The sequence below is a fragment of the Columba livia genome, chromosome 13, assembly GCF_036013475.1.
Source record: "Columba livia isolate bColLiv1 breed racing homer chromosome 13, bColLiv1.pat.W.v2, whole genome shotgun sequence".
Taxonomy (NCBI): Eukaryota; Metazoa; Chordata; class Aves; order Columbiformes; family Columbidae; genus Columba; species Columba livia.
The window spans coordinates 6,237,570-6,262,227 of NC_088614.1; the positions used below are offsets into that span (position 1 = coordinate 6,237,570).

The 24,658-nt window shown below is 53.8% G+C and overlaps 1 protein-coding gene across 6 annotated transcripts in view; it reads left to right on the forward strand.

The window, feature by feature from the left end:
- The window catches only part of ANKRD11 (ankyrin repeat domain containing 11), a 136,871-nt gene that overhangs the window by 100,879 nt on the left and 11,334 nt on the right, over positions 1-24,658 (forward strand). For 5 of the 6 annotated variants that reach the window (XM_065028721.1, XM_065028719.1, XM_065028722.1 and 2 more), the window contains 6 exons: positions 94-238; positions 8,444-8,582; positions 20,235-20,405; positions 21,413-21,616; positions 23,335-23,477; positions 23,916-24,063. In XM_065028721.1, coding sequence (XP_064884793.1) covers positions 152-238; positions 8,444-8,582; positions 20,235-20,405; positions 21,413-21,616; positions 23,335-23,477; positions 23,916-24,063 — 892 coding nt within the window. In that variant the 5' untranslated portion in view covers positions 94-151. The other variant, XM_021290650.2, reaches the window with a different exon arrangement.

The following is a 24,658-nucleotide window of genomic DNA, read 5'->3' on the forward strand; positions in this document are numbered from 1 at the left end:
GGGATCCAACCCCACGGGAAGCATCTTGCCTTATTTCCCCAGTGGAAAGATCGTTTTGAGACGTCTAACTTCTCTTTTCCTCTCTCTAAACAGACGGTTGATGATGAGGCGATGGCAGCATAAATGAAGATCAAGTAAGGAAGGCAGAACGATGCCCAAGGGTGGGTGTTCTAAAACACCACAGCCAGAAGATTTCTCTCTCAGCAACGACATGGTGGAGAAACAAACGGGGAAAAAGGTACCGTGTTTGGTTCACTTGCCATCTTCATTTAGGGCTGCTGCCCCTTATGCCTGATGTCTTCAAGCCATGGCTGTATTTCCTGTGGCCAGAGGATGCCGTGGGTTTTCATCAGCAGAACCAGGTCTGTGTGTTGGCACTGCCACCGCCGGGCTCTGCGTCATTTCTCAGTGGCTGCAATTCCCGGGAAGTGTTGCAGAGACCCAACCAGTCTGGGCCGCGGGGGGATGCTTTGGTAGGTTCCCCCTGCAAGTACTGCACATTTTTAAGGCTTTCTGCAGTACGCTGGGGAAGGACCGAGTAACGCAGGATGGCGCAGGCGCGTGCTGTGCCAGGGAGGAGTTTCTCCTCCTCCCTCTCTGGCTGGAAATGCTGCGTCTGTGTCAGACTCAGCTGCTCTTGCCTCACCCAGAGTCTGGGCTCTGAGTGTGGCCTGACCAGCCCCAGCGTGTGAGCTGCTCTGCTGGAACCTCCGCTGCTGGCGCTTCATTGCAAGTGTTCGGGTTTTGACTGGGCTTGAGGTGAGGTTATCCAGATGAAATCTGAGTTTGAAAATAAATAAGTTCACGCTTCTCCCCTTCATTCCCAGATTTCTTGTTTTGCTTCAGACTCAAGCTCTGCCTCCTCTTGTTCAGCTTTTTTCATCCTTAGTTTCCCATAACTAGTTGTGCCAAAAGCTGGGTATGGATACCTTTAAATAAAAATTAAAACCTACATCTACTGCATTCTGCTGTGGAAAAAAATACCATCCGCTTTCCTGTCACCTCCTTGCCACAGATCCTCAGCATCCCCCAGGAGCTCCTGCCAGGCCCCGCCAGCTCAGCCTGAGCTTTGTGAGCACCAGCGATGCCACGTCACTCGCTCTGTCACTTCCCCTATTGATGACACTAACTCCTCTTATGACTGAAGTCATATTATTGCCAAACAAGGAAAATGACAAATAACCATTAGGAAAATCCCAGGCGGAAATTTGGTTATTGTGTGCGCTGGGAGCACCTGCCCCGTTCCCTTTTCTGCATTGCCGAGTGTGTGGGTCAGGCATGGGAGCTGCCCCGAGAGCAGCAGCATTGCTTCTGCAGGGACACTCTGCTGGGGGGACAACAACTGGTGACCCAGCTGCGCTGCTGCAGCGGGGACACACCAGCGTTTGCCACGGCAAACGAGGCCGCGTAAGAAGCTTACTGTTGGCACAGGTGCTTCGGGAGGGAGAGGATCAGTTATAATATGAATCAGTTCCCCTTTTATTTCATCCACTCGTGGCAGCTTAAAGGCTGCATGTTATTTAGAGAGCAGGTTTGTTGAGCAGCGCTAGGGATGCCGGGAGCTGGAGTTATCTCCTGCTGGCTAAATAACTAGGACACAAATAATTTTATGCTTCCCATTCAGAGGCGTCATCCTTGGAGAGTGGTATCGAGTGAGGATTGGGAAGAGCCTTTCTGCTCACTTAATTCTGGTCATCTCAACAGAGAAAAAACTTGAAGGCTCTTGTCCTCCAGGGACCGAGCTGAGATCCAGCCTAAGCGGCCGAAGCACAATGTACAGCAAATCGCCCTGTTTCTGGTTAACTCTGAAGCGTGAGCTGGAGCGGTGACTCAGGGTAAAAGCACTCGGTTGTTAGACCTCCACCTTCCAGACTGACAGCCTACTCCTTCCAGACTGCTCTGCCTGCCTGCCGAGCAAGCCACTGCTTTTGATTTTGGGCAGAGCCTGAGCGGCACGCAGGGACCCACAGGGACCTGCCCCCCCGGGGCTGCCTGCCATGGCGTGTGGGGCGAGCGGAGCAAAGCAATATCTGCATTGCCACTTAAGTGTTTTCCTCTCAACGCAACCTTCCTGTCAACAGTTAACATTAAACAGGCTTTATGTTGGGGCTGTGAAGACCCAGCTCCGGAGGCGTGGAACAGCGCAGGATGCTCGGTGGTCCCGGTGTCCGGGCGGGCTGAGCGCTGCAGGAAACTCGCGGGTTCTGCACTCAGACACGTCGCAGCCACCTCCCCGGGAGGCTGCCCTTGCTGCAGAGGGCTCCTGCTCTGTGGTAGAGGATGTGAGCTTCTGCCTTTCAGCTCTAGAGCTAATTACAAGAGGGAACTCCTCCTAGCTCTGCTCCCTGCCCTCTCATGTGAAGGACGCGGTAACTAGTGAGATGTCGTTTGCACTGGCACAGCCACGAGCGCAGAGTGGTTTAAAGACCGTGTCTGTGTTGCCCTCCGGGGCTGACGGTGTCAGATGCTTCATGTGCGTGGCTGCTGCTGAGCAAGGAGCTGTTTCTGCTGGGGTTGGCGGGGTGGCCGGTCGGGCTCTACCGGCCTTATAAGGCTGCTCACAGCCTGCCCGGGGCGGGCGCTGGGCGGCCCCGGGGGCTCCTTCTGCTTGAGTTCAATCTGAAGGGGTTTATAAAATTATGTATACCATATATGAATAATACTTCTTTCTGGTGTAGATGCACAAATGTACCAGACGCAGATTACTCATGACTTAGGCTGAGCAGAGCATCGCAGCAAGAGTGATACCAGTCGTCGAAACCATTTCCTGATGTGCCGGGACCGCTGGCTGTGCAGTCACACTGGCTGCTCGGGGGCTGCAGCAGAGGAGTTGTCTCTTTATGGCAAAACACTCCCGCTTGCATAGTCCAAATTGCATTTTTGCTGCAGCGGTTGAACACCGAGCAGAACAGCACTTGGCCCTCAGTTCTGGATGTGCTCGTAGTAACTGAGCAAACCAGGCAGGCAGTGTTGGGGAAATACTGACGGTGCTGCCGTCCCCTGCGCCCGCATGATGGGTGGTGGGTCCTCAGTGAGGAAGCCTCATTGGGGTCATGGTACCTCACTGTGGGACACAGTACCTCGCTGGGGGTCACGGTACCTCACTGGTACCCGTTCTGGATCAAACTCAGTTTGCTTCCGCAGGAGTGAAGGGGAAAAACTACTACACCTTTTATCCCTAGTAATTTTAGTTGTATGAATACATTTTGGTCCCATTTCATTATTTTTCCTGTCGTTCAAAAAAGTTTTTGCTTTTGCTCCTCCCTCTTCTCCCAGTTCCAGAAAAGGGAACATAGTCTTCATTTCTCGTTTCTTCTTGAAGCGCTTTGGGCTGTCGGGTGTTCCCTGTGCCAGGCTGTGTGTGCAGCACCCACCAGGCCCGGCACTCTGGAGCTCAGGGTGACAGACACTGCAAAGCGATGTTCTGAGGAGACCAGCAGCCCGTGGGCATCGCAGGGTATTTCTTACACACCTGGAGCCGGAAGCACGTGGAAGCGGGGCTTCAGTTCCAGGTGGCTCCATACTCTGGGTAAAAACGCTGTCCATCCCTGTTTGTAACGTGGGGTGCAAACCGTTCTGCCCAGTTTCTTCCCCCACGGCAGAGCCCTGTTCAGGACACGACTGACTCCTGTCTGCGTTAGTGCAGGGAAGCTCCTGCTCTCCCAGCATTTTGGTTTTTTGCAGCATGGGTTGTTTTGCCCAAGGCAGCAGTGTGGTGTGTAAGGTCGGCGCGGGCATCGCCCAGGGGCACCGCGCTAGAGCCCTCAGTCCTTCTGGGCTTCTCCCAGGTGACCGGCGCCGCTTTTGTTCCTTGCTGCTTATTTTTTTACTAGCGCTGCAACTTCAAATACTTTCATTTTGGAGAACAAAGGGCTGTGGGGATTTCCATTGCTGGTAATGCAAGTCTTTGCAGAAGAGGCTGGGCCGTGAGTCAGGTTTTGTTGGTGTGAGCGCGGGCTCCAGCGGGGCTGCAGTGCAGGTCTGTGCGGTGCTGGTCTGTGCGGTGCTGGTCTGTGCGGTTCAGGTGTGTGCGGTGCAGGTCTGTGCGGTGCAGGTCTGTGCGGTGCAGGTCTGTGCGGTGCTGGTCTGTGCGGTTCAGGTGTGTGCGGTGCAGGTCTGTGCGGTGCTGGTCTGTGCGGTTCAGGTGTGTGCGGTGCAGGTCTGCGCGGTGCAGGTCTGTGCGGTGCTGGTCTGTGTGGTTCAGGTCTGTGCGGTGCTGGTCTGTGTGGTTCAGGTCTGTGCGGTGCTGGTCTGTGCGGTGCTGGTCTGTGCGGTGCTGGTCTGTGTGGTTCAAGTCTGTGCAGTGCTGGTCTGTGCGGTGCAGGTCTGTGCGGTTCAGGTCTGTGCGGTGCTGGTCTGTGTGGTTCAAGTCTGTGCGGTGCAGGTCTGTGCGGTGCAGGTCTGTGCGGTTCAGGTCTGTGCGGTGCAGGTCTGTGCGGTGCAGGTCTGTGCAGTGCGGGTCTGTGTGGTTCAGGTCTGTGCGGTGCGGGTCTGTGCGGTTCAGGTCTGTGCGGTGCTGGCCTGTGCGGTGCTGGCCTGTGCGGTGCTGGTCTGTGCGGTGCAGGTCTGTGCGGTGCTGGTCTGTGTGGTTCAGGTCTGTGCGGTGCAGGTCTGTGCGGTGCTGGTCTGTGTGGTTCGGGTCTGTGCGGTGCTGGTCTGTGCGGTGCTGGTCTGTGTGGTTCGGGTCTGTGTGGTTCGGGTCTGTGCGGGCGCTGGCGGCACAGCCCCGGTCAGCCCTGCTGCCTACAGCTGCAAAACAGCCACACATAGCTCAGCTGCTCTGCTGGAAACACACGTTTCTTTGCATGTGTTTGTATGTGGCAGATATTTGCGTCTAAAATGCTGCCTGTTTGGTTTTGCTTTGCAAACAAATGTTTGGACAGTAAGCTGAAGTGGCTTCTATTCAAACGTGTCGTTAATGACCTGAGCAGGTTGGTATCAGGTCTCTCTTGCTGATGAGCGATCGTTGCAGTCAGCACAGACACAGTTAAGCATCATCGGAGCATCGCGGCTTGGGCAGCTGCTGGGGCCGGTTCCTGATCAGTTCGTGCTCCAAACCCTGACAGTGCCTTTTGATGCATCTTTTACTTGCAGCAAGTGCAACTCAAGGTGGGTTTGGTTATTCATATAGTAAATCTTACAAATAACGTAATGTGACAGCAGGGGTTTTCCTGAAGTTGTGGTCTGCTCTCTGCCCTTTGCTAAAGTAGCTTTTGTCAACACCAACAGAGGGAACTTGTTTCTGTTGCTGAGCTACCCAGCACCCCCATTCTCCAAACTTACCTTATCCCGGCCTTCAAGAGCCCTGGGCCTGTCTTACACACAGATGTTCATACAAGCTTCTCTCCAACATTGACAAATTTGAGTTTACTCCTTTTGTGAAACCTGATTCTTGCACCTTTCAGATGAGTCTGAGCTTAACTTTGAACAGGAGATGACCTAAAAGTGAAGGCAGGTTTTACTCAAGAAAAATACTACATTCTTCATTACAAAATCAGAAACTATTAGAGAAGTAAAACTTAAAATGCACCATATTTTCAGGAATATGGGTCTCCAGGTCTGCCTTAGTTTCTCTGTGGGGGTTTCACTGCAACAGCTGCACATCGCTGCTTTCCAGGGAGGAGCAAAATTTGGGTCTTCTTGGCTCCAATTAGTATAGAAGGTTATCGTTCTGCTACTGTACAAATTAATCTTCAAAGCAGTGCTGGGACTGCCGCCACTTCCTTCGTTCCTTGATGTTAATCTTGCTGAAGGTGCTGGCCGGGCAGCTCGCAGCTGGGTGCACATGGCATTTCCATGGGGGGCTCCCCGGCTGACCAGGAATGGCTTTTGCCTGATTCCCGTCTTCTTTGTCTTGCCTCCGACATGGAGCTTTGAACAACATTGCGATAACTTTGTACAGTAAGTTGCATTTTTACCTGTCCTGCGCTTTATCTTGTTCCCGGGTGTGCAGAGATCCCATATGACATTGACACAGCAGATGAGCAATCTGGCTGTGGGCTCCACAGCCCACCCGTGCCCACAGGTTCAGGCTTTCGCTCCACAGCAGCCAAATCCAAAGATGAGGAGAGTTTTAGAGAAGCTGTGTCGTAAACAAGCCGTTGCTTTTAAGTGGGGTACGGGAGCAGCGGCGCTGCTGGCTGGTGCCCCCGCTGGGTCTGCACGAGACAGAGGGTGTTCTGGGCAGCAGAGGACACGATGAGATGGGTTTGCTCCTGCTGAAATCTGTTTTAAGGTAACAGACAATGAAAAAAATGTATTTTTTTGCATTGAGCACAATTGATCTCTTGTTGGAGTGCTCAACATGAAACCGGTGTGTGGAAGAAATGCTGGGGTGTAGGAGACCTCACGGGGGGGCTGGGGCTCAACCTTGTCCTGCCCACTGCTGCCAGAGCAGGCAGAGTGTCACAGAGTCAATCACAGATGGTTTGGGTTGAAGGGCCCTTCCCAGCTCCCCCAGTGCCCCCCCTGCCATGAGCAGGGACATCTTCACCAGCTCAGGTTGCTCAGAGCCCCGTCCAGCCTGGCCTGGGATGTCTCCAGGGATGGTTCATCCACCACCTCTCTGGGAACCTGGACCAGGCTCTCACCGCCCTCAGGGGCAACGATTTCTTCCTCATGTCCAGCCCGAATCTCCCTCCTTTAGTTTAAAACCATCACTCCCACTGACACAGGGGTGGAACAACCTGCTCGAAGGGTCGGGGTGAGGAAATTCCCGTCCAGACAGCGAGCACGGCTGCGGCAGGGACGTGTCCACTTGTGAACTGTCGGCTGGGACTGATCCACCGCGGGGTCTTGCAGAGGGGCCTCTCTGCCCCGGGGCTGTCACTGCGTGGTGCTGGCAGTCCCGAGCTGCAGGTCAGGTGTGAGAGGTGCAAACGCACCTCCAGAGTGGGAATCGTTGCCGGGTTTCGCCAGCACTTTGTGGCTGATGCCGCGGCTCACGATGGCGGAGCAGCTCAGGTGGTGCTGGTGCCCTTGGCGTGGGCAGCAGAGGAAGAGACAAGCGCATGGGCTTCCCTGGCTTTATGTTCTTTGTCCCAGACCTTGACTTTTAAGGGTAAAAATTGTTGGGCTGATGGTTGTCTTGAAGTGCAGTTGGGGTTTTTGAGGGGGAAGCTGGGGCCACATCCCTGCAGTCGTTACACCCTGGGAAGATGGTGCTTTACCCACATCGACACAGACTCGGGGTGCTCAGCACTGATGCAGTTAGTGGGATTTGAGTGTTAAACTTGTACTAAACCAGGGAAGGAAAGGCCAGACCAAGTGACCTGCTTGCAACAGGGGGTCCCGGGTGATGCTCTATGGTCCCTGGCACCGGTTACACCTCGAGCTGCTCCGAGCAGCACCTGGTGATGGAATTGAATGAGTTTTGTTCACGTCAGAAAAAAAAAAAAAAGACAACAGCATTTAAATCCGGAGCGTTTAAACGAAATGCCGGTGTGTTTATTTTGGCTGCTGTGACTTAGTCCCGTTGCTCCACTGGCTCCCGTGCCAGGATGGGCTCTCGAGCGGGGCTGCCCTTCGTCGGGCTCCGAAAGACAATTCTGTGCACCTGAAGCTAAACATGCCTTGGCCGCGAGAGCTGCTGTCAGACAGGTTTGTTTAGCTTGTTTTACCAAAAAAGGGATTCCCCAGCCCATTTTTTCACGCTCACTGGGGCGAGTGAGGGGGGGCGAGCAGGGGCGCAGCCGGGGGTGTCACACTGCCCATTGCACCAGGGACACGCGAGAAGAACCTGTTGGTCTGAGTGAACCGTTTCTCTTTAATCTACGGGCACAGTCTGGTCGCCAGAGAGAAGCTGGGGAAGGGGAAGGAGCAGCGTGTGCGGTGACACTGCGATCCTGTGACCGCTGGCACTGGAGCCACCCGGGACCTGGGTCTGCACACACAGCATGACCCAGCCGCTCTAAACACGGGAATTTTAGTCACATTTGCTTATCTGATTTTCCAGAGATGGTCTGGCATGATTTAATGTATTGAGATTCTTTTACTTAATCTAACTTTAAAGCTTAAGTTCTGGGTTTTGCTGGGTTATTGAAATCAGATCTGTCACAAAGCTGCTCGTTCTGCCCTTGTTTCCAGAGCAGTGGCACAGTTTTCAAACCAGCAGCTCTTGCTCAAAATAATTCTGTGTCTCCAACAGCAGAAACACAAGTGCGTGACTTCAGTCTGTATATATTCTCAGCATGCTGAATTCTTGAAGTTTGAGTTGTGTACCAGCTCTCACTGTTGCTGTCTCAATACTTGGTGATGTTGTGTCGCTCAGGGTGTTTCTTCATAATTTCTTCCAGCTGCTCATCCTGAGCAGCCCCAGCATCACCTGCTGCACCTCAGCGCACATTCAAATCCAAAGCCACACGAATAAAAGAGACTTTGGGAAAGGGGTCAGGTGGACACGGTCTGGGAAGGCGCTTGTTAATCTGGTCTCTTCTCTTTCTAGGATAAAGATAAAGTTTCTCTAACCAAGACTCCAAAGTTGGACCGGAGCGATGGCGGCAAAGAGGTGAAAGAGCGAGCGACCAAACGGAAGTTGCCTTTCACTGTTGGAACAAATGGAGATCAAAAAGACTCGGATACAGGTACAGAAATGACATATTATGCCTATAGAAATGACATAGTCCACCCTTGAAATGTGAGTGTTGGGGAGCACCCGGTGTCCCATGTACAAGCAATCCATACTGAAGTGTTCTATCGAATTTCCTGTATTTTTTAATTGAAGGAAGAGGCGTGTGGACACGAGGATGACTAGCTGCAGTATGCACAAACACATCTGGAGCTCAGTGCATTAAGGCCCTTATGTTCTTAATAAAATATTTAGCGGAGAGATGGCTGTGTGAGGAGACAGCCCTTCCTTTGGCTGGCGATCTGTTCTCCTCCGTTTCTAACTGGTCTGGTTCATGAACAAGCCAAGAAGCAGTGCTGGGCCTGCCAGTAAGAACTTGGAAAATGAGAGAATAAAAGTGACAACTTTTTAAAAGAAAAAAAAAGGGGGGGCAGGAAAAAAAATTGCGTGAATCTGCCTAAAGTAAACCTGATACATACGTGTATGTCTATATAAATATATCTGTGTATACCTCTCTAGCCATGCTTTGTTGTTTTGGGGTTTTAAACTTTTAGTACTTCGCTGTCTTAAAGGTGAACAATTAATTCCAGTTGGTGTGTGCACAGGGTGATGTCAAACACCCGCAAACCTGTCTGGAGGTGCCAGCGATGGCTGGAACTGTGAGTTCGGTGACATGGCTGCCTGGGCACAAAGGGGTGTTCAGGTCGGCGTTTTGGGGCCCGTGCGGGTGGTCCTTGGGACCGTGGGGACGTTAAGGTGACCATTTGGCCCTGGTTTTGGGGGCTGCCGAGGCTCCTTTGGCGGTTGCAGCAGCACTGGGCAACACGGCTGCAATACACTCCTGGTTTTGGGGGGCACGGTGCTGCTGTGGGTGTCCAGCCCGGCTGTGTCACGGTTGAGCAAGTCACTTCTTGTGGCAGAGGAGTGGCTAGTACACGTGGGTCTTGCCCACCGTGGCCCCACATAGCTACAGAGACACTGAAAGGGCTGTTTGATTTATAAAACAATTGGGGAGAGCCGCAGGAAAGCTCTGATGTGGAGAAAATAATAGTATTTGGTTGTGAGGGGCTTAGCTATGGCTTTACAGCCAGAGGCTGACGTAGGCTCTTTCTGTACATTTCTGGGAAGTCTGCACTTGGAAATAGTTCTGGTAAGGATCACAAATGGTGCAAAGAGATAAACTGGGCTGCAAGTTGGGAATGTGCTTAGAAATGGTCAAAACGCTGCGTTTGCTCTGCTCTGGGACGGTCGGACGTGCTGTGTTAGCCCATGTGAGCTGCTACCGCTCTCCTCCGGTTCAGAATTGGGGAGGGCGGATTTTCAGAGCTGCGAGTGCCGCCCATGTCCCGCAGCCGCCGTGGGGCTGTTCACGGTGGCACGTCCTGAGCCTGTCCCCGCAGTTCTGGGAGTTTCCATGCACGGAGTGGTGTTTTTCTCAGTTGCTGAACTCCCTGTCGGGAGAGAAATCACAACGCTAATTCATTTCATTAAACAGCTCACACTGATGGCGGTTTGCAGGGTGAGGGTTCAGTTTTGCATTCGTGGCATGTGGATGGACAAGTGCATCGCAGAGTGAATAAACGGGGGTTTGCAGGTGTGTGAGAAGGGGTGACCCAGCCGTGGGGAGCAGACGGGGTTACAGACATGGGTGATCCTGCCCCTCTCCAGACACGCAGGGTGGAGGGGCCTTCAGCACTGTTATCCCGCACTGGGATAAATTCAGGGGAGAAAAGTGCAGTCAGGGCAAGGCAGAGCTGATCAGCCAGAGCCCATAGCTGCTGCTTTTTGTCAAGGGTGTTTCTGCCACGTTCAATACTTGTTTGAGAATTTAAACCCAAACTTGCTTCAGGGCTGTCTGACCCTTGTGGCAGCTCAGATGTCACGCAGGGCTCCCCCAGCAGCACTTACCGCTGCTCACAGGGCTCTGCTCTCTCTCCGCAGTGGACATGTTGGAAATGTTGGTGCCAGGGGCAGCGGGAAGGAGCCGAATTCCAGGGCAAACAGCAGGGTTGGGGTAGGTGCTGCTGGGGCGGCCACAGGGTGCAGCCCCAGATGTCCCTGCAGTCACTCCCGTGTTACCCCCTGCCTTAGCAGTTGTGTCGCTCTCCATCCTCAGACACATCTTCCTCTTCCTCATCCATGCTCCCTGCAGGGGCCTTTGCACTCAAAGACACATTTAAAGGTGACCTGGGCTGGACAAACGCTGGAAAGGTGGAGGCAAGTCTCGGTGGGGAGGAGGGAGCAGCAGGGGAGCCTCTGTCTCTTCTTTGAGATCTTTCACTCCAGGAATCAAATGCTTGAGGTGGGAGAAACCTCAGCTGGCACCTTGCTCCCCTCTTGCACCACCCCATTGCAACCATGGGGCGTTACAGGTCCTTCTGTTGCTTGCTTGGGCTCCAGGCCGGCTTTCCTTTAATAGTATTTGTATTTGTGGGTGCACAGAAGTTGCCCCGCGTCAAACAGGGATGGAGGGAATCTCCTGAACCTGTGCATTGTGATGAGAGTGGCCCTGGTCTAACAACACCCGTCCGGCAGCGCACACTCAAGCAGGCTCTGCAGGATGGGCTTCTGTCCCCACCGAAGGGGCTGCAGCCCCCAGTCCCTCTCCTTCCCAGGCGGAAGCTGCTTTTTCTCCTTCTGTTCCTAAACTTTGATTTCGGCTCTTGTGAGAAGTGGGATTGCAACATCAATATTCACTGTGCCGGTTGCAGAGTTGACCTTTGATGGTTTACGTAACGCGGTCACTGCTTCCTGGGCTGCTGCACACAGGCTGTTGTGTGCATTTGAGGGTCATTTTGCTTGGTTGTTCCACAGCCACTTGGAATTTAGCCATAAGGATGTGGGAGCTGAGAGAGCTCTCTTTTTGCCTGTAGTGCGATATTTTTTCCCCTCTTTAAATGTTTAAACAATAGCATGAGTCCCTCATCCTGATTTGTTGCAGTGACTCCTCTTCCTTAGTACAGCATCTCTGTTCCTTTTTCCCCGGTAGCCCTGGCTCAGCGGTGACCTGTGCACACTGTGTGGCACATGAGAGCTCTGTGCTGGGTTTCCCTCGCCATGATGGGTCCCCAAGCCCTCCCAGGGGTGTCTGTGGGAGCCCTGGGGTGTTTGCCAGCCATGGAATGGGCAAAGCAGGCGGGTTGTTGGTGTGGGAGATCCCACCTCCCTCACGGCCTTGTTTGCATCCCCCATGGCTGCAAACCTTCACCCACAGGATTTATCCTGAGCACCAGTGCCACCCGTCACTGGGACGGCTTTTCCAGTTGCACCGCCGTGTCCCCAGGAGAGGGGTGTGTTTGGGGACAGGTCTGTCCCTCTGCTTTGCTCTCGGCCGTTCCTTTCCCTCGCCCTTGCAGCCCACCCCTTGCACTGGCTCAGTGTGCGCTGCTGGCAGAGTGCTGACGTATTCAGAAAACGAGCGAGCACGTGATTTTATTCTTGATATTTTTGCTTGCAGCACCCGCCCCCAGCACAGTGTGCTTTTCCTGCACCCTGATCCCGACCCAGTGCTCCCAGTGCCGCCCCAGTGTGTTGGCGCAGGGAGGGGGTTTGGCGTGGGCTGCGGGAGGTGCTGGTGCCCAGCGCTGCTCTCAAGTATGTGGTTTGGGTACAAAGGTTCAGTGAAAAATCTTTTAAAATTATCTCCTTCAAAATGGTTTCTAGAGCAACAATTCTGACTCTTGGATTCCTCAGAGTTAACTAAACAGTCTGTAGGAAAAAAAAAATGCATAAAGCTGTGAACCTCCTTCTGTGCCTGGGACTTCTCCTCCCTCTCCTCTCGCTCCTGCGGCATCTCCCCTCATCCACAGACCCATCTCCCCCCATCCACAGACCCATCTCCCCGCATCCACAGACCCATCTCCCCACATCCACAGACCCATCTCCCCCCATCCACAGACCCATCTCCCCCCATCCACAGACCCATCTCCCCCCATCCACAGACCCATCTCCCCGCATCCACAGACCCATCTCCCCGCATCCACAGACCCATCTCCCCCCATCCACAGACCCATCTCCCCACATGCACAGACCATGCTGAGAGCCAACGTGCTGCCTGGCAGCCGCTGAACCAGTAAAGCAGCTTTTTCCAGCAATTCCAGCAATTCGTGAGGCTTCATCCAAACTACCCCATACCCCATATCCCCAGCCCTCAGGTGTCCCCAGCCCCTTGTCTTCTCTTGCTCGCTCCATGGCTCCGCTGGGGCACAGGAGGGTTTTGCTCTTTGGGGAAGAGGGGAGAAGCAAAAGCCCAGCCAGGCCTCTGAGCTGACGGGCACACACCGGAGGGCTCTCGGGAGCCCAGGGGCTCGTAGCCGGCTGGGGAGATGCTGCTGCTGGACCGGGGTTCGCGTGAGTCTGGTCAGCAGGAGCTTAAAACTGCTGCTGCTTTGCAGCCTCCTTCGTGCTAATCCCGCGGGTATGTTATGTGACGCTAATTACTAGGTTAGCAAATGCTTGATGAATCAGATGACCTAAACCATCCTCCTCTCCTAGAGCCGGCTCTCGGGTTGCCTAATGCCCGCGAGTGTTTGGAGCGGCATCGCACGGGAACGGGCTCGTTAGTCACAAGTTGCGAGGCTGGCGAGGGAATCCGTGAGAAGCAAATTGCTGGCTTATTAAAAAATGCATCTGCGTACTAAACCGCGCTCGTTTTCTGTCGCTGGCCTCGCTCTGATGTGTGCAGCTGGGGGACTCGAATGGACTGCGCTGCATTGGGTCTTTCTTTGGTTGGATAATTTCAGTCCTTTTACTAAAATAGTCAAGAATCTGTTCTCACCTAGCAACCAGGGAGAGAGTGAATGTCAGAGCTTCTCCGTTTCTAACCGGGCTCCATAATGCTGGTACAGTGTGGATAGACTGGCAAACACCAGCCTTCAGATCACCCTTAGAAACTCCCCGTGTGCACCAGCCATCTGGGAAGGGCTGTGCGGAAAAGCAGGTCGTTTTATGACGGGAGCTGCCATAAATCTCCCTCCTCCCCCTGCAATCACCTCCTTAACATGCAGAGTGAGAGGTTGCAGTGTGCTGTGTCTCTGTGAACCAAAAATCTATCAATGATGGCTTTTTCCTTAATACAAGAGCTTTTATCAGCGCTGTCTGCGGTGTCCTGCTCCTGGAGGGGAGGGCTGGCTGGGCTGTGCAGAGCCTTCCTCCCCATCCTCCCTCCTCTGCCTCTTTCCTTTTCATGGGAAATGAAAGGTCTGGACCTGAAAATTGGTCTTTCTCTGAATTATTTGTGCTTAACATGGAGATGGTTGTTTCTGATATAAGCCTCTGGGTTCCTCTTACAGCAGTTTGTTAGCCAGTGGCCACGCTGGCAAGAATATGCATGTACACATTTCTACACAACCCTGATGTCTGTCCTACAAGTCTAGGGAAAAAACAAACAAACCCTCTGGCTGTTGCACAGCATTAAACCTCTCTAGCTGAATTATGCTTCTAAAAATTCCTGCAGCTGCTGGGTTTGGGGCCTGGGAACACTCTCCCCGGGGAGCTGGGGTGAGCGGTGAGGACGGTGGGCTCAGCCCCACGAACAGTCACCTGGCGTGTTACCAGTGGGATTGTTCCTCCCACCAGCGTCTCTCCTCCGCTCATGTCAAAGCCGATGTCACCACCATCCTTTCAGCTTAGCCGTGCAGGGCGAGTCTCTGGCTCTGGACCGTCTCCATCCGTCAGATGAGGAGCATCACTGCTGCACGGGCCCGGCTCGGGGCACATGCCTCGCTGTTCTGCCAAAGAACACCCCACTACAGCTTTTCCTCTCGTCTTCCTCCTCAGTTTCCTTTTAGGCACCTGCTTTCCTTGTCTCTGCCCCCTGGTTTGTTTGCACCGCAGGCCCCGCAGCGTGTCCACGCGCTCCTGGTGTGAAGTGTCACCTCCTCCTGCATCCTCCCCCAGCCCAAGTACTGGTTTCTCTGCTTTGCGGTGGCTCCATGCAGCCGTGCCAGCCCTGGCTGCCCTTCTCCCTGCGCTCTTTGCGTTTCGCGTTCACCCGGCTTCTCCCCTGCTCCCCTCTCTTCTGCATCTGCCGGTGCCGTTGTGCCGCTGCCGGTTTTACACAGCTGCTGCCCTTACCCTGCCGCTGTCCTCCCCGCACCCCGGCATCACCGCCCGCTCGGAGCCTTCCTCAAACCCCGGGCTGTCCGTGGAGCCTGGGTCGTGTTTAGCCGTGCTGCTGTAAACCTTCCAGCTCCTCATCAGCCCTCAGCACACGGTGCCCCACGTCCGCAGCCCTGCGAGCATGTGAGCGCCTGCATGCCGGGGCTGCCCGCGCAGGTTAAACCTGCTCTTCCCCTGCCTTGAGCTGACGTGCTCCAAAATGGTTTATGCCCTACAATTCTGCAGTAGAAATGAGTCACTCTTACGCACGCTAGGCTGTGGATGGGAAAGCAGAGGCTTGTCGGTCTCTCGGGGGTGCAATGCAGTCTCTACTGCTGTCTGTGCCAGTCTAATTTATTCTTATTGATCTTTTGTTTGTGTGCTTGCTCGGCAAATACACTGTTGAAAATCCCGACTCATCGGCGAGCCAGTTTCTCTGTGCAGCGCTGCGATGTTCAGCGTGAGCTGCTTATTTGGAAATGGTATTTTTCCTGAGGGTACCACCTTCTGTGCATGTGTTATCATGTCGGGGCAGTTTAAACAGATGCTTTTTGCATTACAGGGCACAAGGCGTTTGTGGGGAGTGAGGAGCTGTGCCGCTTGGGGTTGGAGCTCCCGTCCCCACAACCTGCCAGCGTCACAGGGTGTGCTTGAGAAATCTCAGAAGATTTCCTGTCGCTGCCCTTCTCTCGCTGCTTCCCCGCCTCTCTTCTCTGTCCCGCTCTGGCGAGGGCAGACAAAGCACAGCACCCAGGGCTGCTGTGAGAAGCAGCACGTGCGCTGGGACCGCCACGGAGCTGCTGACGGGCTCCCAGCAGCCCCAGATCTGTGCTCCCCATTGCAGCTGCACGAGCATCGCGTGACCCGGAGTCAAATTCAGGCAGGAAACCACCCGCGGACTGATGCTCAAACCCCTTTGTCCTGGGAACCTCCTCCTGTTCTGCCTTTCCCGAGACTCTCGGCTTTAGCGCAATTAAAGAGAGCAGAAGTGGTTCCCCGGCTGCGTTCGAGCTCCGCTCGGCTCCTGCTTCTTTCCCCTTTAAGCTGGTGCAGGCGGCTCCTGCTGGCGTCAGCGCGAGGGAAGAGCCGAGCAGGATCCCCGAATTAAACCGCAGCAGCGCCAGGTTGAGGCTTTGCTCTGGAGGTTTGCACAAGGCTGAAGCAAGCAGCACATGAGCTGCTTTAAAAATAGCTAAATGGAGCTGTGGTTCTTCCTTGGGCGCGTCGCTGGGTCTCCTTCCCGCTAGGATCCATGTGCACTCCAGACACCATCTCTGGTCATTGGCTGTGAGGCTCCTTCCCCCCACACCCCCTGCCATGCGTACAACCCTGCTAAAGGGGTTTTAGTGTAAAATAACCTTGATTCTCGTTTGCTGAGCTATTTACCCACTGTGAGTGTTTCTCTTAATTTGCCTGTGTTGCTGCAAGGTGTTACAGAAAAGCCTTTAATCAGAGGAGTGGCCTGCGGGAGCCAGTGGCACTCAGTGCCATTGAGCAGAGATCTTTGTGCAGCTACCCCTTCTAAATCTGCTGAAAATCAGATTCTGAGTCAAGTCTTCCAGGTTGAAATAAAACACATTTGCAGCTCTTAGCCTGGGACCAGCCAGCCCAGAGCCTTCCTGGTGCTTTGTTCACGTGCGGCCAAGCAGAGGGTTCTAGGGAGACCTTATTGTGGCTTTTCCATACTTAAAGGGGCCTGTAAGAAGGATGGGGACAGACTTGAGCAGGGCCTGTTGCGATAGGACAAGGGGTCATGGTTTTAAACTAAAGGAGGGAGATGCAGGCCGGACATGAGGAAGAAATTGTTGCCCCTGAGGGTGGTGAGAGCCTGGCCCAGGTTCCCAGAGAGGTGGTGGATGAACCATCCCTGGAGACATCCCAGGCCAGGCTGGACGGGGCTCTGAGCAACCTGAGCTGGTGAAGATGTCCCTGCTCATGGCAGGGGGGGCACTGGGGGAGCTGGGAGCGTCCCTTCAACACAAACCATCTGTGATTCCGTGACTCTGCCTGGCACTTCTACTGATGGTGAGGACGAGACGATGCCACCTTCGCCCTGGGACACACATGAGCCCGAGTCCTTGGCCGCTTCACCACAGCGAGCGAGAGCGCAGCAGTCGCTTTCCAATTTATTTTTATCTTGTTGATCACATGCTTTTTAATGTTAAATGTTCTGTGGAGGAGGAGATTTCTGCAACTGCAGGATTAATAGAAGTTTAGGGGGGTTCAGTTGAACTCGGTAATCAATTTTTGCAAACACAGGCTCATGCTGACAACCTGCTGCAGCCAAGTAATATTAATGAAAGTGTTCCCGTTTAATTGTGGCTCTGTATGCACAGAGCAGCCCTCCACCACGTACAGCGCTTGTGCATTGCTTGTACTTCCATGACGCTGCTGGGTGTGTGACCCCCTTGAGCATCTTTGTCCCTGGCTTTGCAGCACGGGACGGCGCCGGAGCTGCCTGCGGAGCCGAGGCATACAGCAAAGCCAGGCTTTCCCCAGCGGGGATTTAACAAACCTGCTTTGAGCGGCGGCTCAGGAGCCCAGCGAGGAGTAGGAAGGTGCAGCCTCTGTGGCTCAGCCGTCCCTGTGCCCGGTGGGACGCACTGCTCGGGCTGCTTGTTTCCTTACTGTAAGCACATTGAGTTTAATTTTATTTTAAGCCATTAAAAAACTTTCACTTTCCTGTGATCCGATTTAATCTTACAGCTTCCAGGGCGACCAAAACGTGGCTTTGGAGAATTAGACTGAAATTCTCCTTCAGTGCACAGATGTGTTTCCCAGGCTTGTATTTGAAGAGGGGTGGCCTGTGCTGTCTGGTCGGAGAGATTCCCTGGCACAGAGTTGCTATTTTTTAAATGTACAGGCTCCCAGGTGCAGGGGGTTGATGGAAATCCTCTGCTCTGGGTGAGGCGTTTGCAGCGGGAGTGCAGCAGACAGTGGCACCTTTGTGCAGGGACAAGGTTTTCAGAGCCACCGGCTCGTCAGCCGAGGGAGCGCAGGAGGAGCGAGCAGCACGAATGGAGCTGAGCGGTGCAGACGTCCCCACGCGCTGCTGCCCTCGTCTGCCGGAGACTTTCACTCCACTGGCGGTTTGGTGAATGAACGAGGAAATCCGCACTTCAGCACAAAGTCCAGCGGTTGAGTTTGAGCCTGTCTCTTGGTGGTTTTGCCTGAGCTGCTGGACTTTGCACAGAGGCAAAGGAGGTTCTGTCCTGGTGGTGGCCACGTGGGGTGACCTGTGTCGCCTTGTACAAAACAACGAAGGGCTGGGTGAGCAGAGCGGGTTAGAGCTGGCGGGCTGCAGGATTTGCTGTTCCCCGGGCACAGGCCGGGTGGTGGGGAAGCGACTGGATGCCGCTAGTCCATCAAGCATCTGTGTGATCTGTTCCAAATCCTCTTGGACCTCCACATGTCCCCACACACTTTTGCCTCTCAGTTTCAGGGCACTGGAGCTGGGGACCTGGTGATACATTTTGGGGGTTTCCCCTCCCTGGCTGCTGGGAGCCCGAGCCCTGCTTCTTGGAGAGCATTCGCAGACACTGACCTGTTTGCAAACCTCCTTGTATCATCCCTCTAACACTTTCTGGGATTCTCAAAATACCTTCAGCAAAATAATAAGCATGTTTGGAGTCAGATGTTTGTGTAGAAGGGTGCCCTTGCCTGTGCTCCGTCACTGGAGGAGCTGCCGTGCTGCATGGGCAGGGACAGCAGGCCAGTGCTGTGCTCCTCGTTGGGGGAGCATGAACGTGCGGCCTTGATGTGATAGATAAATAACCCCCTGGATTCCTCCGCGGCTCCTGGCAGCGTCCTGGCCAGAACCAGCCCCTGCTGCGGCCGAGCCCGTGGGACCCGGGGGCTGCACGAGTCAAAACTCCTTTTCGTTAAAAAGATTTTTACTTTGTGCTTCAAAGTCACGGGGAGGATTTGCTCTCTTGAAAAGCAAGCGCGGTCGGTTTGAGAACAGAGCTGCTGTTTATGCGGGAGGTTTTGAACAGCTTGGCTGTCGGGTGTGTTCGTTACATCAAGGATGCAGCAACGTGTTTTGCTGTTCGGGTTCTTCAAGCAGCATCAGACTGGCCTTGATTCAAATGGGTGTTGGGGTGCACGATATGAGGGCGAGGAGGCGCTCACCTGCCTTTGGGAACTTTGATGGCTGCTAAGAATATCAGCAGCAGCACTCTCCACGCAGCAGGAGCCCTGCAGTTAGTCTGGTTATAAACAAACTGTGTCGGTGCTTAGAAATAGATGTGAGCGAAGACGGATTTTCCACTCACACGCACCATATCTTCCTTCTGCTGCTTTGTGGGTTTAGGACAGTTGCTGGGTAGGAGGGATGCAGCTTGGCTGCTGGCAAAGAATTGCCGTGCTGCTCTGCAGATACATATCCTGCCTCTCCTCCACGAAAGGAAACTTAATTTTTGTTTCCTGATCTGGCATCTCGAAACTCTGTTCACCAGCACATCCCTGCAGTGGGACCGCAGCTCTGCAGCCCCGTGCTTTGTGCTCCCGCTGGGCAGCGTGCGCAAGCAAGCAAACCAGGAGCGCAGAGGAAGGGCTGCTGACCCCCCTCGCGTGCGGAAAGGATCAGTACTTGCATAAAGAAAACTGGAAAAGTGCTCAAGAAAAGCTGTAGGGTCAGGGTTGTGGCAGAGGTCGGGTGTGTGAGCCGGGCTGAGCTGGGCAGGGAGGGAGGCAGCGAGTTGCACTGTGCTCAGCAGGGACCAGTTCCCAGCAGCTGGAAGCGGGGCTGCTGTGGGAGGCATTGGGAGCACAGCTGGCAGTGCAGGGAGGGCTGGGGTTTGGCCGGCCCTGTGCCCATGGCCTGGCAGCAGCTAATCCCAGCTGGATGATTGAGGGGACCGAGTGTCAGGCTGGGATTAGTGGGATGACTAGCCCGGCACAGGGGTTTCTTCCTCCCTTCTCATTTTTTGGGGAGTTTTTCAGATGCAGGAGGGGATGTGGCTGAATAGTCATCGCCCTGACTGCGGGCAGGTGCTCTCTGCTGGGCTGGAACCCCCACTTTGGGAGGAGAGGACCAGCCCAGTGCTCCCCGGGCCAGCAGAGCCCTTGGTTTGGTGATGACGAGAGCATGAGATGGCAACGTCTCCAATCTGTCAGCCCGTATCTCGTTAGCACTCATTGCTGGTGCTTTTAGATGCCTCCAGTCCATGCTGTGTGGTACAAGGTTGCGTCTGCTCCTTGAAGCACCATCGGCATGAGATGGAGACTCCTAAGAACAAGATGAAATGTACGATGCTGGCAGCGGCCCCGCAAAGGACCCGCTCCCTCCCTTTCCCACTGCTGTTTGACGGTTTGGGGAGAACCGGCTGTGCGGTGCATGTCCCGGCTGCAACCGCAGCGGCTGCCACGAGTACCAATGCCCCCAGCGCAGGGATGTGGCTGCCACAGGTACCCCCAGTGCAGGGATGTGTCCATCACCGCAGGCCGTTGTACTTGTGAGATGCAGAAGCAGAGCTGGAGAGCTGTTAACGCTTTGCTCAGAATTGAGTGGGTTTTTCAGTTACAGCGACATTCACAGGTTGTGTTTCTGTGTCTCCTCGCACCACAGAAAAGCAGGGTCCCGAGCGGAAGAGAATTAAAAAGGAACCCGCCACCAGAAAGCCTGGCTTGCTCTTCGGAATGGGCCTTTCGGGGATCCGGGCAGGCTACCCGCTCTCCGAGCGCCAGCAGGTCGCTCTCCTTATGCAGATGACAGCAGAAGAGTCTGCAAACAGCCCAGGTGAGATCCCAAGGGGGGTTTGCTCAGAGGTTTTGCTTGTAAGCTGCTCCATGGGGTCTCCCCGCTCTCAGTGCTGTGGGTGGGATGCTGGAGAGGGGACACAGGCACCCCCCGGCTGTGCTGTGGCTCTGGGCACGGGCCGTGGCTGCCGTTCCTTCCTCCAGACCACGTTGGTGGCAGGAGATGTCCCCCGGGCCACGCTCAGCCTGCCCTGGCCACATAACCAGAGCTTTGGTTCCGCGGGAGCCTCCTCCACGGCACAGCTCCACGTTTCCACTGGCCTCTCAGCCTGACTCAGTGAAGGAGCATTGTGAAAAAAAGTTAAAATACCATCCGCTGTGGGTTTTTTAATGTTTCTTGTTGTGGAGAGGGATAGGACCCGTAAGCAGTGCAGCTGTAACTTGAGATGCGGAGCAGCTGGAATGTGTTTACCACGGATTTTGTGTTTTAGTAATTTTTATCTGTTGCATACATGACCCCGCAGAGTTTTTAGAGGCACTGTGCTGTCTGTCTGTGCACATCTGCAGCCTACACACAAACATTGCAGCTTTTAGCCACATAGTTTGTTCTTGACACCGATCTAGCAGCTTATGTTGCTGTTACTGGGGGAAAAAAAGTGAAAAAAAAGACAAAAAGCTGTGTTGTCCTCAGAGGGATGAACTACTCTCCCAGGAAATGTGCAGCCTCGTCCCAGGGCTGCCAGACCTCACATGGACTTGGGAAAAGCCACTTCCCTTAGGAAATGAGGTTTTAGGGTAGGGAGCTGCATTGTTTGCCCCTAAATCGTGGGATCGCCTGCAGCCCCTGCAAGGGCCGCAGCTCTCTCTGGTGGGCTTTGGCAGCCTGCAATTAATATCTGCATTCGACACACGCAGGCTGTTCTCTGTCTGCGCTGTTGCCTTACGGGGAGCGTTCTGGGGAGAGGCAACACGAAACGTGTTGCAAGAGCTCCCTCTAAGGGCTTCGGCCTTGCTTGGAATTCCTGACTGTTTCTCTCCTCCCTGCAGTTGACACAACACCAAAGCATCCCTCTCAGTCCACAGTTTGTCAGAAGGGAACTCCTAACTCTGCCTCCAAAACCAAAGATAAAGTAAATAAGAGAAACGAGCGGGGAGAGACTCGGCTGCATCGAGCTGCCATCCGAGGAGATGCCCGGCGCATCAAGGAGCTCATCATCGAGGGTGCAGATGTCAATGTGAAGGACTTTGCAGGTAAGCAGCCTGCAGGGCAGCACACCCATCCGGGCCTTTTCCCACCCACTTGAACATTCCAAGAATTGCTCCTGCCAGGGAAAGCAGTTACTTTTTAACATGGGTTTGCTATTTGTAAAGAAGGGAATTAACCAATAATAAGGATGTAGCCCTTTTGGAGGAGTCTTGCCATCCTTTTAAAAAAATACCCTAGTGCAGATTTGTTGACCTAATAAATCCCTGAGCAAGATCGGTTCCCTTGGTGCAGTTTGGCAGCTGAGTTGCCAGGCTGCCCGGTCTGCCCTGACCGCGCTCCCGCTGGGCGGCGATGCTGGGCTGGATCCGTAGTGATCCTGGGGGCTGCCGTGGCTCCGCACTATGTGTCTGTGACTTTCTGGTCCCTTTTCTCCTGCCCTTCCACGTGCGTGCTGTCTTGGGAGTCTGGAGGGGGGTTTGCAAAGGGAAATGGGCTGGTTTAGCTCCTTTTTTTACTTAAAATGTGGGAAATTATGTGCACAAAAATACTGAGAAGAGTGGGTTTGTAAAGCCATCGCTCCAGCATTGAGTGGCTGATGCCTGCAGCGTTCTGGGCGCTGTTTCTGAGCACCGAACGTGGGGGTGCCGCTGGCAGGAGCGGTGCCAAGGACAAGGTCAGGCTCCAGCTGTGCCAGCCGGGCAGCTGAGTTAGAGGAGATGATGGTAACACCTGCTCCTCGTCATCCTCCTCCCCATCAGTGCTGCCAAACTCTCAGTGCTGGGAGCGGGGAAAGGCGCCTGGGATGGGCACGGACACGAGTCCTGGGCGAGGTGTGAGCAGTGCTGTTCGCACACCCGCACCAGCAGCAGGATGGATCAGCATGGGGCACCTTTTCTTCCAGCACGTCCGAGAGCCTGACTTTGCTCTTCGCTGTTCTCTTCACACAATTTTGGGGCTATAAATAGCTATGCGTGTTCCTCTGCCTGTATGATTAATATCAGCGCTAGACTGAAGTATCTGTTGTGATTAATTCTGGTCACAGGTGCCCCTTTTTAATGCTCCAAGTGAAGGTAACGGAACGAGCTCCCACGACGCTATCAGCAAAATACCGAAGGAGCCAGGCACATTTGCTGCGAAACTTCAAAACAGCCTCTGCTTAAAAATAGTCTGTTTGAACATGATAAAATATTTCATTCTGTGTTCTTCAGAGGTTTGTTTGAGAACCAGAGCTGCCGTTACTGTGGAGACCTGCTGTTTGGTTTCTCCCTGCGCCGGGGCCTGTTTTGCAGTGCGCGGCCGCTTGTTTGGAAAGCACAGAAATATTTGTGAGGTCTGTGTGGGGGATGTTCCAGAGCCATGTCTGCAGTTCGGAGCTCAGTCCGGATCTGGGCAGCAGTGTTTCTCTTACAAAGAAGTTGGAAGGGGAAGGGATTTTAGACCTGCTTTCCACACAGCATCAGCAATTCTCTTAATTTCCCCCGCAGAATTTTGCCTTTCCATTTCCCAGGGCAGTGCAGATGATCTGTTTGTAGTGCATTGGTGGGCCAGAAGGAAACAAGGGGTTGATGTAACTGCTGTTGGGGTTGGCAGAGCTGCAGGTTCCTGCTGCGCCAGGGTGAACTGGGCAAACAAGACGAGCTTCTTGGCCACCAGAGCCACAAGCCCCTTGGTGTACCAGCACCGATCTGTGGATGGAGGGTTCTTCTCACCGTCTGTAACCCCCCGAGGGTGACATCCCTGCTCTGTGTTCCTGTGCTCGCAGGCTGGACAGCACTGCACGAGGCGTGCAACCGCGGTTACTACGATGTCGCGAAGCAGCTGCTTGCTGCAGGTGCTGAAGTCAACACCAAGGGCTTGGATGACGACACCCCGCTGCATGATGCAGCCAATAACGGGCACTTCAAGGTTGGTTTTTGCTGGATTTCATGGCTTTGTTTTTAATATTTTTTTTTTACTTGTGCTTCAAACAGCCAACTATGCAAACATAGAGATTCTGGTTATTTTATTATGGTTTGCTGCTGATAGCCCTGTAGCGAGTGAGAATTTCCCTGCCCCAGTGCTGTTGAGAGCTTTACTTGATGTTCCCCTGCCTAGGGGACAGTTCTTTCTTCTTCTGAACTGGGGGAGGGAGTGTGGCTTTGTGTCTTGTTTTTCTCCTTTCTTTCCTGCCCACGTTGGTTCATGTTGCTGGTTTTTGACTCTTATTGCCAACTGTTGGTACCGTAAGGTGTGTGCTGAGCACAGGCTACTTGAGGACATCCCCCTTTTAGTTATCTATGAAAGTCGTACAAAAAACCTGGAATCAAAACATCGTGAGCATCAAGTCTCAATTTCTGTTCTCAGGTGGTGAAATTATTGTTACATTATGGAGGGAACCCTCATCAAAGCAACAGGAAGGGTGAGACACCTTTAAAAGTAGCTAATTCTCCCACCATGGTGAATCTGCTCCTGGGAAAGACCACGTACCCCTCTAGCGAAGAGAGCTCAACAGGTGAGATTGACCTTTGTGTGAACGTGGGAGTGATGTTCGTGGCCTGCAGCTGTCTGTTAATACAGAGACGTTAAGAGGACAGTGAAGTTAGACCCTTGTCAGAATATCCGCACGCTGCTGCCACGGTCAGGAGTCCGTCCGTAGCTGTAACCCAAATTCTGAGAACATAAGTGGCAGCCGTAGCTCCGGGAGCTCTAGCTGCTTGCCCTGGCAGCCTACGCTGAGATCACTGCCCTGGTGCAATGGAGATATAGGATTGGAAGCCAATCGCAGGTAAATGGATGTCTTACCTTTGAAATGTGGGTCTTATTCCCTTGTTTGTGCCACCACTGTGGCTGTGCCAGAACCGCTGCAGGTCTTAATTAGTGTTAATTGGAGTTCCGGTCTTATGGGGAATCTTGACCTACGCTGTTTGCGGTCGTAACCCTGTTAACGTGTTTTTCTCTTGGTTAAAACCCTGGATGTTGTTTTGAGGAATACCCCGTGTGGGCCTGGATCTCCCAGCCTGGCACTCGGAGCTTTCAGCTGCAGACGTGGCAGGGGCTGGGGGGCAAAGGGGCGAGAGGGCCCTTCGCAGGGGTCACATCTGCAGCAG